The 16,368-nt window shown below is 39.5% G+C and overlaps 1 protein-coding gene across 3 annotated transcripts in view; it reads right to left on the bottom strand.

Moving 5' to 3' along the window:
* CEP70 (centrosomal protein 70) overlaps window positions 1–14,768 on the bottom strand; it is an 80,407-nt gene extending 65,639 nt beyond the window's left edge. For 2 of the 3 annotated variants that reach the window (XM_059921906.1, XM_059921908.1), the window contains exons 1-2: window positions 14,680–14,768; window positions 12,703–12,805 (exon numbers count right to left, since the gene is read on the bottom strand). In XM_059921906.1, coding sequence (XP_059777889.1) covers window positions 12,703–12,711 — 9 coding nt within the window. In that variant the 5' untranslated portion in view covers window positions 12,712–12,805; window positions 14,680–14,768. The other variant, XM_059921907.1, reaches the window with a different exon arrangement.
* Between the last annotated feature and the right edge of the window lie 1,600 nt (window positions 14,769–16,368).

Here is a 16,368-nt window from a genome sequence, read left to right as displayed (position 1 = left end):
GAGTAGAAGGACGTGCTCTCACTCCCTCTTGCGAGAGCACCAGAATCACAACTGGCTGCTGGACAATCATTGACAGGAAGACCCTGGACTTCACCAAGGAGGATACCCCACGTCCAAGGACAGAGGAGAAGCCACAGTGAGACGGTAGGAGGGGCACAATCAGAGTAAAATCAAACCCCATAACTGCTGGGTGGGTGACTCACAGACTGGCGAACACTTATACCACAGAAGTCCACCCACTGGAGTAAAGGTTCTGAGCCCCACGTCAGGCTTCCCAACCTGGGGGTCAGGCAACGGGAGGAGGAATTCCTAGAGAATCAGACTTTGAAGCCTAGTGGGAATTGGATTGCAGGACTTTGACGGGACTGGGGGAAACAGAGACCCCACTCTTGGAGGGCACACACAAAGTAATGTGTGCATCAGGACCCAGGGGAAGGAGCAGTGAGCCTGGGGGAGACTGAACCAGACCTACCTGCTGGTGTTGGGGGGTCTCCTGCAGAGGCGAGTGGTGGCTCTGTTTCACCGTGGGGATAAGGACACTGGCAGCAGAGGTTCTGGGAAGTTCTCCTTGGCGTGAGCCCTCCCAGAGTCTGCCATTAACCCCACCAAAGAGCACGGGTAGGCTCCAGTGTTGGGTTGCCTCAGGCAAAACAGCCAACAGGGAGGGAACCCAGCCCCACCCATCAACAGTCAAGTGGATTAAGGTTTTACTGAGCTCTGACCGCCACAGCAACAGGAGGGAACCCAGCCCCACCCATCAACAGTCAAGTGGATTAAGGTTTTACTGAGCTCTGACCGCCACAGCAACAGTCAGCTCTACCCACCACCAGAGCCTCCCATCAAGCCTCTTAGATAGCCTCAACCACCAGAGGGCAGACAACAGAAGCAAGAAAAACTATAATCCTGCAGCCTGTGGACCAAAAACCACAGTTACAGAAAGATAGAGAAGATGAAAAGGCAGAGGGCTATGTACCAGATGAAGGAACAAGAAAAAACCCCAGAAAAACAACTAAATGAAGTGGAGATAGGCAACCTTCCAGAAAAAGAATTCAGAATAATGATAGTGAAGATGATCCAGGACCTTGGAATAAGAATGGAGGCAAAGATTGAGAAGATGCAAGAAATGATTAACAAAGACCTAGAAGAATTAAAGAACAAACAAACAGAGATGACCAATACAATAACTGAAATGAAAACTACACTAGAAGGAATCAATAGCAGAATAACAGAGGCAGAAGAACGGATAAGTGACCTGGAAGACAGAATGATGGAATTCACTGCTGCGGAACAGACTAAAGAAAAAAGAATGAAAAGAAATGAAGACAGCCTAAGAGACCTCTGGGACAACATTAAACGCAACAACATTCGCATTATAGGGGTCCCAGAAGGAGAAGAGAGAGAGAAAGGACCAGAGAAAATATTTGAAGAGATTATAGTCGAAAACTTCCCTAACATGGGAAAGGAAATAGCCACCCAAGTCCAGGAAGCGCAGAGAGTCCCATACAGGATAAACCCAAGGAGAAACACGCCGAGACACATAGTAATCAAAGTGGCAAAAATTAAAGACAAAGAAAAATTATTGAAAGCAGCAAGGGAAAAACGACAAATAACATACAAGGGAACTCCCATAAGGTTAACAGCTGATTTCTCAGCAGAAACTCTGCAAGCCAGAAGGGAGTGGCATGATATACTTAAAGTGATGAAAGGGAAGAACCTACAACCAAGATTACTCTACCCGGCAAGGATCTCATTTAGATTTGATGGAGAAATCAAAAGCTTTACAGACAAGCAAAAGCTAAGAGAATTCAGCACCACCAAACCAGCTCTACAACAAATGCTAAAGGAACTTCTCTAAGTGGGAAACACAAGAGAAGAAAAGGACCTACAAAAACAAACCCAAAACAATTAAGAAAATGGTCATAGGAACATACATATCGATTATTACCTTAAACGTGAATGGATTAAATGCCCCAACCAAAAGACATAGACTGGCTGAATGGATACAAAAACAAGACCCATCTATATGCTGTCTACAAGAGACCCACTTTAGACCTAGGGACACATACAGACTGAAAGTGAGGGGATGGAAAAAGATATTCCATGCAAATGGAAATCAAAAGAAAGCTGGAGTAGCTATACTCATATCAGATAAAATAGACTTTAAAATAAAGAATGTTACAAGAGACAAGGAAGGACACTACATAATGATCCAGGGATCAATCCAAGAAGAAGATATAACAATTATAAATATATATGCACCCAACATAGGAGCACCTCAATACATAAGGCAACTGCTAACAGCTATAAAAGAGGAAATCGACAGTAACACAATAATAGTGGGGGACTTTAACACCTCACTTACACCAATGGACAGATCATCCAAAATGAAAATAAATAAGGAAACAGAAGCTTTAAATGACACAATAGACCAGATAGATTTAATTGATATATATCGGACATTCCATCCAAAAACAGCAGATTACACGTTCTTCTCAAGTGCGCACGGAACATTCTCCAAGATAGATCACATCTTGGGTCACAAATCAAGCCTCAGTAAATTTAAGAAAATTGAAATCATATCAAGCATCTTTTCTGACCACAACGCTATGAGATTAGAAATGAATTACAGGGAAAAAAACGTAAAAAGGACAAACACATGGAGGCTAAACAATACGTTACTAAATAACCAAGAGATCACTGAAGAAATCAAAGAGGAAATCAAAAAATACCTAGAGACAAATGACAATGAAAACACGACGACCCAAAACCTATGGGATGCAGCAAAAGCAGTTCTAAGAGGGAAGTTTATAGCTATACAAGCCTACCTAAAGAAACAAGAAAAAGCTCAAGTAAACAATCTAACCTTACACCTAAAGAAACTAGAGAAAGAAGAACAAACAAAACCCAAAGTTAGCAGAAGGAAAGAAATCATAAAGATCAGAGCAGAAATAAATGAAATAGAAACAAAGAAAACAATAGCAAAGATCAATAAAACTAAAAGTTGGTTCTTTGAGAAGATAAACAAAATTGATAAGCCATTAGCCAGACTCATCAAGAAAAAGAGGGAGAGGACTCAAATCAATAAAATCAGAAATGAAAAAGGAGAAGTTACAACAGACACCGCAGAAATACAAAGCATCCTAAGAGACTACTACAAGCAACTTTATGCCAATAAAATGGACAACCTGGAAGAAATGGACAAATTCTTAGAAAGGTATAACCTTCCAAGACTGAACCAGGAAGAAATAGAAAATATGAACAGACCAATCACAAGTAATGAAATTGAAACTGTGATTAAAAATCTTCCAACAAACAAAAGTCCAGGACCAGATGGCTTCACAGGTGAATTCTATCAAACATTTAGAGAAGAGCTAACACCCATCCTTCTCAAACTCTTCCAAAAAATTGCAGAGGAAGGAACACTCCCAAACTCATTCTATGAGGCCACCATCACCCTGATACCAAAACCAGACAAAGACACTACAAAAAAAGAAAATTACAGACCAATATCACTGATGAATATAGATGCAAAAATCCTCAACAAAATACTAGCAAACAGAATCCAACAACACATTAAAAGGATCATACACCACGATCAAGTGGGATTTATCCCAGGGATGCAAGGATTCTTCAATATACGCAAATCAATCAATGTGATACACCATATTAACAAATTGAAGAATAAAAACCATATGATCATCTCAATAGATGCAGAAAAAGCTTTTGACAAAATTCAACACCCATTTCTGATAAAAACTCTCCAGAAAGTGGGCATAGAGGGAACCTACCTCAACATAATAAAGGCCATATATGACAAACCCACAGCAAACATCATTCTCAATGGTGAAAAACTGAAAGCATTTCCTCTAAGATCAGGAACGAGACAAGGATGTCCACTCTCACCACTATTATTCAACATAGTTTTGGAAGTCCTAGCCACGGCAATCAGAGAAGAAAAAGAAATAAAAGGAATACAAATTGGAAAAGAAGAAGTAAAACTGTCACTGTTTGCGGATGACATGATACTATACATAGAGAATCCTAAAACTGCCACCAGAAAACTGCTAGAGCTAATTAATGAATATGGTAAAGTTGCAGGATACAAAATTAATGCACAGAAATCTCTTGCATTCCTATACACTAATGATGAAAAATCTGAAAGAGAAATTATGGAAACACTCCCATTTACCATTGCAACAAAAAGAATAAAATACCTAGGAATAAACCTACCTAGGGAGACAAAAGACCTGTATGCAGAAAACTATAAGACACTGATGAAAGAAATTAAAGATGATACCAACAGATGGAGAGATATACCATGTTCTTGGATTGGAAGAATCAACATTGTGAAAATGACTATACTACCCAAAGCAATCTACAGATTCAATGCAATCCCTATCAAATTACCAATGGCATTTTTTACGGAGCTAGAACAAATCATCTTAAAATTTGTATGGAGACACAAAAGACCCCGAATAGCCAAAGCAGTCTTGAGGCAAAAAAATGGAACTGGAGGAATCAGACTCCCTGACTTCAGACTATACTACAAAGCTACAGTAATCAAGACAATATGGTACTGGCACAAAAACAGAAACATAGATCAATGGAACAAGATAGAAAGCCCAGACATTAACCCACGCACCTATGGTCAACTAATCTATGACAAAGGAGGCAAAGATATACAATGGAGAAAAGACAGTCTCTTCAATAAGTGGTGCTGGGAAAACTGGACAGCTACATGTAAAAGAATGAAATTAGAATACTCCCTAACACCATACACAAAAATAAACTCAAAATGGATTAGAGACCTAAATATAAGACTGGACACTATAAAACTCTTAGAGGAAAACATAGGAAGAACACTCTTTGACATAAATCACAGCAAGATCTTTTTTGATCCACCTCCTAGAGTAATGGAAATAAAAACAAAAATAAACAAGTGGGACCTAATGAAACTTCAAAGCTTTTGCACAGCAAAGGAAACCATAAACAAGACGAAAAGACAACCCTCAGAATGGGAGAAAATATTTGCAAATGAATCAACGGACAAAGGATTAATCTCCAAAATATATAAACAGCTCATTCAGCTCAATATCAAAGAAACAAACACCCCAATCCAAAAATGGGCAGAAGACCTAAATAGACATTTCTCCAAAGAAGACATACAGATGGCCACGAAGCACATGAAAAGATGCTCAACATCACTAATTATTAGAGAAATGCAAATCAAAACTACAATGAGGTATCACCTCACTCCTGTTAGAATGGGCATCATCAGAAAATCTACAAACAACAAATGCTGGAGAGGGTGTGGTGAAAAGGGAACCCTCTTGCACTGTTGGTGGGAATGTAAATTGATACAGCCACTATGGAGAACAATATGGAGGTTCCTTAAAAAACTAAAAATAGAATTACCATATGACCCAGCAATCCCACTACTGGGCATATACCCAGAGAAAACCGTAATTCAAAAAGACACATGCACCCGAATGTTCATTGCAGCACTATTTACAATAGCCAGGTCATGGAAGCAACCTAAATGCCCATCAACAGACGAATGGATAAAGAAGTTGTGGTACATATATACAATGGAATATTACTCAGCCATAAAAAGGAACGAAATTGAGTCATTTGTTGAGACGTGGATGGATCTAGAGACTGTCATACAGAGTGAAGTAAGTCAGAAAGAGAAAAACAAATATCGTATATTAATGCATGTATGTGGAACCTAGAAAAATGGTACAGATGAGCCAGTTTGCAGGGCAGAAGTTGAGACACAGATGTAGAGAATGGACATATGGATACCAAGGGGGGAAAACTGCGGTGGGGTGGGGATGGTGCTGTGCTGAATTGGGCGATTGGGACTGACATGTATACACTGATGTGTATAAAATTGATGCCTAATAAGAACCTGCAGTATAAAAAAACAAACAAAACAACTAATACTAAACTTTCATTGGGTTATTTGTATGGAAACATGTTAATATAAATGTTTCAGACATTACATGAAATTTCTAAAAATCTTATATTTGTATTTGTATGGAAATATGTATGGAAATATGTTAATATAAATGTTTCAGACATTACATGAAATTTCTAAAAATCATATTTGTATTTGTATGGAAATATGTATGGAAATATGTTAATATAAATGTTTCAGACATTAAAAAAAAAAAAAAAAAAAAAATGCGAAAGGTCTCAAATTAACAACCTAACTTTACAACTTAAAGAACTAGAAAAAGAATAACAAACTAAACCTAAAGCTAGCAAAGGAAAGAAAATAATAAAGATTAATTAGAGTAGAAACAAAGGAAATAGAGAATAGGAAAGCAATAGAGGAAGTCAATGAAAGACAGCTGAAAAGATCAACAAAAATGACAAATGTTTAGCTAGATGAATAGAAAAAAAGAGAAGATTCAAATTATTAAAATCAGAAATGAAAGTGGGGACATTACTATCAATTATACAGAAATTTAAAGTATAAAACAGTACTATGAACAATGGTATGCCAACAAATTAGATAACCAAAATGAAATGGATAAATTCCTAGAAACACAAAACTTACCAAGACTGAATCACAAAGAAATAGAAAATCTCAGTACACCTATAACTAGTAAGGAGATTGAATCAGTAATCAAAAAACTCCAAACAAAGAAAAGCCTTGGACCTGGTGGCTTCACTGAGGAATTCTACCAAAACATTTAAAGAACTATTAGCAATCCTTCTCAAACTTTTCCAAAATATTAAAGAGGAGGGAACACTTCCTAACTCATTCGTGGAGGTTAGCATTACCCTAATATCAAAACCAGACAAAGACAATACAAGAAAAGAAAACTAAAGACTAATATGCCTTATAAGCATCAGTGCAAAAATCCTCAACAAAATACTAGTAAACCAAATTCAGCAGCTTATTAAAAGGATTACACACCATTTCCAAGTGGGAGTTATAGTTGGAATGTAGAAATAGTTCAACATATGAAAAGAAATCAACGTATTACACTACATTAATGGAATGAAGGAAAAAAAAATCATCATCTCAACTGATGCAGAAAAAGCATTTGACAAAACCCAACACCGTTTCATGATAGAAACACTCAACAAACTAGGAATAGAAGGAAACTAACTCAACAAAATAAAAGCCATATATAAAAAAGCTACAGCAAACATCATACTCAATGGTGAAAGACTGAAAGCTTTCCAAGATGAGGAACAAGGCAAGGATGTCCATATTCACCACTTTTTTTTTTTTTGGAGTATAATTGCTTTACAATGTTGTGTTAGTTTCTGGTGCACAACATAGTGAATCAGCTATATGTATACATATATCCCCTCCCCCTTGGACCTCCCTCCCACTCCACCCCCATCCCACTCATCCAGGTCATCACAGAGCATGGAGCTGAGCTCCCTGTGCTATACAGCAGGTTCCCACTAGCTATCTATTTTACACATGGTAGTGTATATATGTCAATCCTAATCTCCCGATTCGTCCCACCCTGCCCTTCCCCCCACCATGTCCACATGTCCATTCTCTACATCTGCATCTCTATTTCTGCCCTGGAAATAGGTTCATTTGTACCATTTTTCTGGATTCCACATATATGAGTTAATATACGATATTTGTTTTTCTCTTTCTGACTTACTTCACTCTGTATGACAGACTCTAGGTCCATCCACATCTCCAAAAATGACCCAATTTCGTTCCTTTTTATGGCTGAGTAATATTCCATTGTATATAAGTACTACATCTTCTATATCCATTCATCTGTCATTGGACACTTAGGTTGTTTCCATGTCCTGGCTATTGTAAATAGTGCTGCAATGAACATTGGAGTACATGTGTCATTTTGAATTATGGTTTTCTCAGGGTATATGCCCAGTAGTGGGATTGCTGGATCATACGGTAGTCCTATATTTACTTTTTTAAGGCACCTCCATACTGTTCTCCATAGTGGCTGTATCAATTTACGTTCTCACCAACAGTGCAAGAGGGTTCCCTTTTCTCCACACCCTCTCCAGCATTTACTGTTTGTAGATTTTTTGATGATGGCCATTCTGACTGGTGTGAGATGATACCTCATTGTAGTTTTGATTTGCATTTCTCTAATAATTTAGTGATGTTGACCATCTTTTCATGTGCCTCTTGGCCATCTGTAAGTCTCCTTTGGAGAAATGTCTATTTAGGTCTTCTGCCCAATTTTTGATTGGGTTGTTTGTTTTTTTGATATTGAGCTCCATGAGCTGTTTGTATATTTCAGAGATTAATCCTTTGTCTGTTGCTTTGTTTGCAAATATTTTTTCCCATTCTGAGGGTTGTCTTTTCGTCTTGTTTATGGTTTCCTTTGCTGTGCAAAAGCTTTTTAAGTTTAATTATGTCCCATTTGTTTATTTTTGTTTTTATTTTCATTACTCTAGGACATGGGTCAAAAAAGATCTTGCTGTGGTTTATGTCAGAGTGTTTTTCCTATGTTTTCCTCTAAGAGTTTTATAGTGTCTGGTCTATTTAGGTCTTTAATCCATTTTGAAAACTTCAGTGTATGGCATTAGGTATGGTGTTCTAATTTCATTCTTTTACATGTAGCTGTCCAGTTTTCCCAGCACCAATTACTGAAGAGTCTGTCTTTTCTCCATTGTATATTCTTGCCTCCTCTGTCATAGATTAGGTGACCATAGGTGCACGGGTTTATCTCTGGGCTTTCTATCCTGTACCATTGATCTATAGTTCTGTTTTTGTGCCACTACCATACTGTCTTGATTACTGTAGCTTTGTAGTATAGTCCGAAGTCAGAGAGCCTGATTCCTCCAGCTCAGTTTTTCTTTGTCAAGATTGCTTTGGCTATTCAGGGTCTTTTGTGTTTCCATACAAATTGTAAAATTTTTTGATCTAATTCTGTGAAGAAAGCCATTGGTAATCTGATAGGGATTGCACTGAATCTGTAGATTGCTTTGGGTAGTACAGTCATTTTCACAATATTGATTATTCCAGTCCAAGAACATAGTATATTTCTCCATCTCTTTGTGTCATCTTTGATTTCTTTCTTCAGTTTTATAGTTTTCTGTGTAAAAGTCTTTTTATTCCATGTAGAATTGGAAGTTCTCACCAAGCAATTAAGCAAGAAATAGAAATAAAAGGCATCCAAATTGGAAAGGAAGAAGTAAAATTATGTCTATGTGCAGATGATATGATTTTATATGCAGAAAACCCTAAAGAATACACACATACACATACACACAGAAAACTGTTAGAATAAATGAATTCAGCAAAGTAGCAGGATACAAAAATCAACATATAAAAATCAGTGCATTTCTACACACTAACAATGAATAACCCAAAAAGGAAATTAACAACTCCATTTATAACAGCATAAAAATGAATAAAAACGGGAGTAAACTTAACCAAGGAGGTGAAAGCCTTGTACAATGAAAACTACAAAACATTGCTCAAAAAATTAAACAGACATAAATAAATGGGAATATATCCTATGTTCATGGATCATAAGACTTATTAAGACATCAATACTAACTAAAGCAATCTACAGATTCAGTGTAATCCCCATCAAAATCCCAATGACATTTTTTGCAGAAATAGAGAACCCATCCTAAAGAACATAGGGAATCTCAAGGGACCCTGAATAGCCAATACAATCTTGAAAAAGAAGAAAGAAGCTGGAGGAGTCACACTTCCTGATTTTAAAGCTCACTGCAAAGCTACAAAAATCAAAACATAGTGGTACTGGCATACAGACCAATGGAGGAGAATAAAGAGCCCAGATATAATTCCTCACATTTATTGTCAAATGATTTTCAACAAGAGTGCCAAAAATCCTTCAAAGGGGAATGGTCAGTCTCTTCCTCTTCTGGAAAAACTGTAAAAAGAATGAAGTTGGACCCTTAAGACCATACACAAAAATTAACTCAAAATGGATCAAAGATCTAAATGTAAGAGCCAAAACTATAAAACTCTTAGAAGAAAACGTAGGGTAAAAGCTTCACAATCCTGGATTTGGCAATGATTTCGTGGATATGACACCAAAGGCACAGGCAACAAAAGTAAAAATAGACAAATTGGACTTCACAAAAATTTAAAACTTCTGTGCATCAAAACATATTGTCAACAGAGTGAACAGGCAATCCATGGAATGGGAGAAAATATTTGCAAATCATTTGTGATAAGGTATTAACATCCAGAATATAGAGAGAATTCCTGAAACTCAACAACAAAAATTCTGATTAAAAAATGGGCAAGGAAAAAAAAAAAAAATGGGCAAGGAACTTGAACTTATCTAAAGAATATATAAAAATGCCCATAAACACATGAAAAGATTTCAATATCACTACCCATTAGGTAAATGCAAATCAAAACTACAATGAGATACCACCTCATACCCATTAGGATGGCTACTATCAAAAACACAGATAGTGAGGATGTTGGTGAGTACATGGAGAAATTGAAACCCTTGTGCACTGTTGGTAGGAATGTCAAATGGTACAGCTGCTGTGAAAAACAGCATGGTGGTTCTTCAAAAAACTAACTGTAGAATTGCCCTTATGATTCAGCAATTCTACTTCTGGGTATAGTCAAAAGAATTGAAAGCAGGGTCTTGAAGAGATATTTGTACATCCATGTTCATAGCAGCACTATTCACAATAGCTAAAATGTGGAAGTAACCCAAGTTCAGTCAAGAGATGAATGGATAAGCAAAATATGGTATATCCATACAATGGAATATTATTCAGCCTTAAACAGGAAGGAAATGTTCACATACGCTACAACATGGATGAACTTTAAGGACATTAGCTAATCACAAAAAAACAAATGCTGTATGATTCCACTTATACAGAAAGTAGAATGGTGGTTGCCTGGGTCTTGGGGGGATGGTGAGTTATTGTTTAACGAGTATAACGTTTCAGCTTTACAAGATGAAAAGAGTTCTGTGTGCGTCTATAGATAGAGCTAGGATACTTATATCTACCTGTCTACTGAAAGGCCTCAAACAGAGACTGACTCAGTATCCCTAGAATACAGATTATGATCTTGAAATGCTATTTCCTTCTTTAAAAAAACAGAGTTTCTTGAAGAAATGATGATTTCAGATTTGGGACAGAATTAATTTAAGATATCAGACAACAAGGAAGCTATTAAAGACTAGTAAGGTCATATCAAAAGGATAGGCTTGAATAGGCTCCCCCCAGCCGAAGATGAGACCACATGAGCTTTGATAATAATGATAATTGCAATGAACTGAAACACATAAAATGTTTAAATTCATGACCTCATACTGATATTAGATTTTTAAAAAGAATTGTCTTCAGAAGATAAAAAGCCGATTCACTTTCCCCAAAATTGGTAAATAAATGGAAAGAATGAAACATTTATGCTGCCTTTCCTAAAGGAATTGTACTGCTGCATATTCAAATGATAGATAAGGGACTAATATTCCAACTAATAAGTAAAAAAGCCATGACAGAATTAGAATACCACTATTTTGCAACCTTCAATGAACAGATATAGGCATCAAGTATCAACAGGTGCTGAAAACACAAAAAGAAACAATGAGACATTCCGCACCTCCTATGGTCTTGGCAAACACCACCTAGAGAATTACCAAAGGGATTGAATCTGAGTCTGATCCAGTCTTGGACCCAGCTACCAATATACGGGAATTACCCGGGGCAGAGGAACATAATTAACTGTACATGAGTGTGCAATCTGCAAAATCCAGACTGTAGGATATACAGGTCAAATGACCCAAGTTCTTTATCAGATTAATTGTAAGGAAAAGAAAGGAATAGGGAGAAAACCTACAGATTAAAAGAGATTTTTTTTAAATTTAATGAACAAGACTACATTATAGTGAAGAATACAGATTTATGAAAAAACTTTTCTTAACACAAGGAAGCAATTACTATAAAAGTCAGAAGAATGGCTACTAATGGGAGTACACAAGTAGTTGTAATTGGGATGGAGCAAAGTCTTCACACAGCTAGCATGGTTCTTCACCCTGACCTAGGTGGTATCGTCTTTTAGTAATTCATTAAGCTACACATCTTTATGTATGTTCTTTCCTGTTTGACTTCATAATAAAAATTCATTTTTTAATACAAAGATTTTGTTAAATAACAATAAAAGCAAAAGGAAAGGAAATACTAACTAAAAGGCTGGTATAGCCAGAATGCCTAGGTTCGAATCACGGATTCTGCCGTGCAACCAAGAAAGTACTAATCTCTCTGTGCCTCAATTTCCTTATCATAAAATGAATATAATAAAAGTACTTAGCTCATAGGTTCTTGTGAAGATTAGGAAAGTTAATATAGAAAGGACAAATAGAACAGTGCCTGGCACACAGGACAAAAGTGGTGATCAGAGTTGGTGACCAGCTATCTGTGTTATCTTAAAAAGTTATTTAACCACTCTGGGCTTCAGTTTCCTTAACTGAGTTTAAAATATCTGATAGGAGGGACTTCCCTGGCAGTCCAGTGGTTAAGACTCTGAACTTCCAATGCAGGGGCATGGGTTCGATCCCTGGTTGGGGAACTAAGATTCCCACATGCTGTGGTGGGGTGTGGCCAAAAAAAAAAAATTAAAGTATCTGACAGGATTATGAGGAGGTCAAAAGGAAATATACGTATAGTATTCCGCAATTAGTAGATCCTTTCCACAGTCTCTCAACATCCAGAGAGAGTTATCTGTCACATTAGACATACCTCAGTCATGGCACAATCCTCTTGTACTCTTCACCTGGTCATTCAAGTTGATCTCAATGAAATGATCACTCAGTGACTCTCATATCTGAAACTGGATCTTCATCTAAGTTTCAAAAAGATAAAGAAACCCAAATCTTAAAAAGTTCATCTCCTAGTAAGAATGGTCACGTGTTATTCCCAGAACAGGCATCCGTCGTACTGGTGGTAACCACTAAACAGAAGCTGGAACAACTGAATTAGCTAATGGCCTCCGATGCTCACCACCACGTGCCTTCACCCTTGTCTTCTTTCCCCTTATCTTTCCTGTCCCCGCTCTGTTGAAACATTTAGCTGGGAGTCCAATTCCATCATCATCTAGCATCAATTCTGATTCTGGCTTCAAAGGTAGAATAATTCTCATTGGCAGGGGTACTCTCAGATAGACAATACCACTGAACACAAAAAGCAAAGGCAGGGAGAACAACTTTCACAATTTCACCTGTGACCAAGCCCTCCTTTTCAGAAGTCCGTACTGTGAAATTAATGTGCCAATAGTTCGCAGCTGCCTTTACCCCACTACAAGCTGTAACAGGACATAGGTCTGGAACTCTGAGTCAGAAGAGACCCAATGCTTCCCAAAGCCAAAGCAGAAGGTGCAGCTTGCTTTAATCAGTGTCATAACACACCTAAAGTAAGACTGTGAGAATAGGAGTTGCAGGGTTGGAGTTCATTTGTACACGGCATAGAAAGCCAAGCGCAGAGAAGCAAAACACATTTCTATCTCCTTGCACTGTCCAGGTCTCCCAAGAGTCCTTTGGTAACTTGCCCTTTATAGGTCTGAAGCCCCTGTAACATGCACCATAAATTAAAATGTAATTATTTTTCACTACAAGTGAGTCACATCAAAATGTGCAATTAGCTTTCTCAAAAGTACATATTTCACTTTTACTGCAATAAATGGAACATCCAATGCTTTCAAAGTCTCTATTGTCTATTAAGTGCAAAAGCTCTATTCCAAAAATATGCCAACATGGGGTTTAACGTTCCTAAAAAGAACTGAATCTACCGCAAATAAGGAAACGGAATTAGCACTGGATCTCATCTCAACCAAATCATTCCGCCCCGCGAGAGGTTACATAAAGGGTCAGAACACGCCTCCAAGCAGAAGCTGCGGGCAAAATCCTTGTCAGCCACCTCTTCCCCAAAGTGGGGCGGGGAAGGCCCGGGTCTACTTGGCAATACCAAAAGTAAAACAACACAACACAACACAACAAAACCTCATACAGAGGACTGAAACCAACAGAGGTAATGCGTGCCCAGTGTTTTAACATTATTACGGTTAGAAAATAAAGTGGTACAAAAACCTGTTTGGTCTGCGTGTTACGGGTCTCTTAGCCTTGCAATATTTTCACCTCATTGATTTTCTTAATAAAATCAAATTAGGCTCCGCATAAAAAGGCCCCTCCGATTCTGAAATGGGCCTAATAAACCGGAGGAGATACCTACTCTACCCGTCCGCCTATCCCCCATCTTTTGCTACGAGCCTTCACTAGTCAAGCGACCTTCTCAGACACCTTGACAACTGCAAAGTGGAGCGGGTCGGCCCTAGTGGACGCTTGGGAATGGAGTAACTACAACCTATCCAGAATCCAGGCTGCGCCGGCAATCATTCCACGCTTCACACTTACTACCTCATTTAACCTTCAACCACCATGTAAGGCAAGAATTACCAGCTGTGTCCTACAAATGAAGAAACTGAGGCGCTGAGACGTTAAACGGGAAGCCAAAGATCACAAAGGGCTGGAAGCCAGACTTGAACCAGGTTTCTCAGGTCACCCCGCTCCCCCCGGCCTTTATACTGGGATTTTCATTGCTCCTCTCTGGGAACCCCAGCAAGGGTCAGTCTGACCACTCGCAGGGCGCAGGTGTGGTCAGTTCCCGGGGTTCCTCAGGCAGGGCCTCCAGCGGCCGCTTCTGTAAACCCCGAGAGCCGCTCACCTTACTCAACCGCCGCCGCCCTCCAGCAGCGCGCCCAATCCCGCCGGCTCAGCGGCCTCCGGCCCCGCCTCTGCGACCGTTACCACGCCGTGGGAGGCCGGCCAATCGAGCCCGAGCGCGTCGAGGGACCTGCCTATGCTCTGGCTTACACGCCGGAGCGATTTTCTCGGACAGCCCGGGGAGGCTGGGCCTGCCCCGCGCCCTCTGGTTGGCTCCGCTTCTGGGGGCGGGGCCTACCTTTGACTTCGACCTGTGTGTACGGGGCTGGCTTTGTCGTCTGCGCCTGCGCACTTCCATTGCAGCCGAAAATAGGCTCTGGCTGAAGTTGTCTCACTTACCTGGATCCTCATTTGCCTGGAAGATTTAAGAAATTTACGTTTGAGGCTGTCGGTGAAAGTGAGGCCCGGGCCACGTGGCCGCTGCAGACTGCCCTCCATACACACACACACGCACACACGTCGTGTCTGCTAGCTCTTGCTGCGGGTCTCGTCAGCGTGTTCTCTATGTTCCAAACCTGGCTGAGCGGTGCAGCGCCTGGCATTTGGAGGACGCAAATAAGTGTTTGTTGATGACGTTTTACCCTCCCATTAAACATTTTCCAAATCAACACGAAGTGTCAGGCCATACATCGAGCTCCAAAAATGCAAAAGTGTCTGGCTGGAGATGTTCAAAATCTAGTTAGGGAGATAGGTATACACCCTGAAATTAAGGTGCAGTGTGATAGGCATGATCAGAGAAAGGTGTCTAGGGCACAGAGGGGAAAGAAAAGGATTTACCTCGGTCCCCGAGTGGGTCTCAACCCTGGCTGCACATTAGAATCACCTGGGGAGCTTTGAAAACAATGTTCAGACCCCAAGTTAAGTATATCAGAATCTGCTGGGTAGGACCCAGGCATTGGTAGTTTGTAAAGCTCCCCAGGTGATTCCAATGTGCAGCCAAGGTAGAGAACTACAAACCTAGAGTGATGCATAAGAAGAATGATTCTGAATGAAGAGTTCCCCAGCAATACAGATAGGAAAGGTATTGAAATCGCAGAAATGCGTGGAGGGAGAGGGGGTTCAAGGACCTCCTGTTCTTTATGTCTCAGCACAGAAAGAATTCATTGAGAGGCAAAGTGATAGATCAGAAGTGATTTATTAGAGTAGGACGCTTGTGAGGCTTACAAGCCGGTGGGCAAGGGAATGCCGCTCCGAGAACTTAGTGGGCTAGTTTCATAATCAAAGGAAAAGAAGACCACCTTCTTCCTCATTCTTGAGTAGATATCAAACTTCCATCATCAGTTCCACTTCCACATCAGGCGGAGGAGTTTTCTTGTCCCCACATGGTCGAACTGGGACTGTCATGGCGCAACGGAAATGAGCAAAAAGGCAGTAACATACTAAAATATGATAAATCATCTCGGGTTTCAGTATAATGTCACCTTTTCCTTATATTTTTGTTTTTAGTGTGCACAGAGAAGCATGTCCTAGGAATCATTAATTTACTGACCTCACTGGGCAGGATGTGTGTCTCATGCCACCACTGTTTTTGGGGGGCAAGTCATGCTTCTGTTGCATGGTTTTGTTGCTAAGCAAGCCTGCTTTCTTTTTTTTAAGTTTTATTTATCTATTTTTGGCTGTGTTGGGTCCTTGTTGCTGCGCGTGGGCTTTCTCTAGTTGCGGCGAGCGGGGGCTACTCTTCGTTGCGGTA

Source organism: Balaenoptera ricei, chromosome 4 (assembly GCF_028023285.1).
Source record: "Balaenoptera ricei isolate mBalRic1 chromosome 4, mBalRic1.hap2, whole genome shotgun sequence".
Lineage (NCBI taxonomy): Eukaryota > Metazoa > Chordata > Mammalia > Artiodactyla > Balaenopteridae > Balaenoptera > Balaenoptera ricei.
The sequence above is the reverse complement of the archived record's forward strand: the minus strand, read 5'-3'. Positions and strand labels throughout refer to the sequence as shown.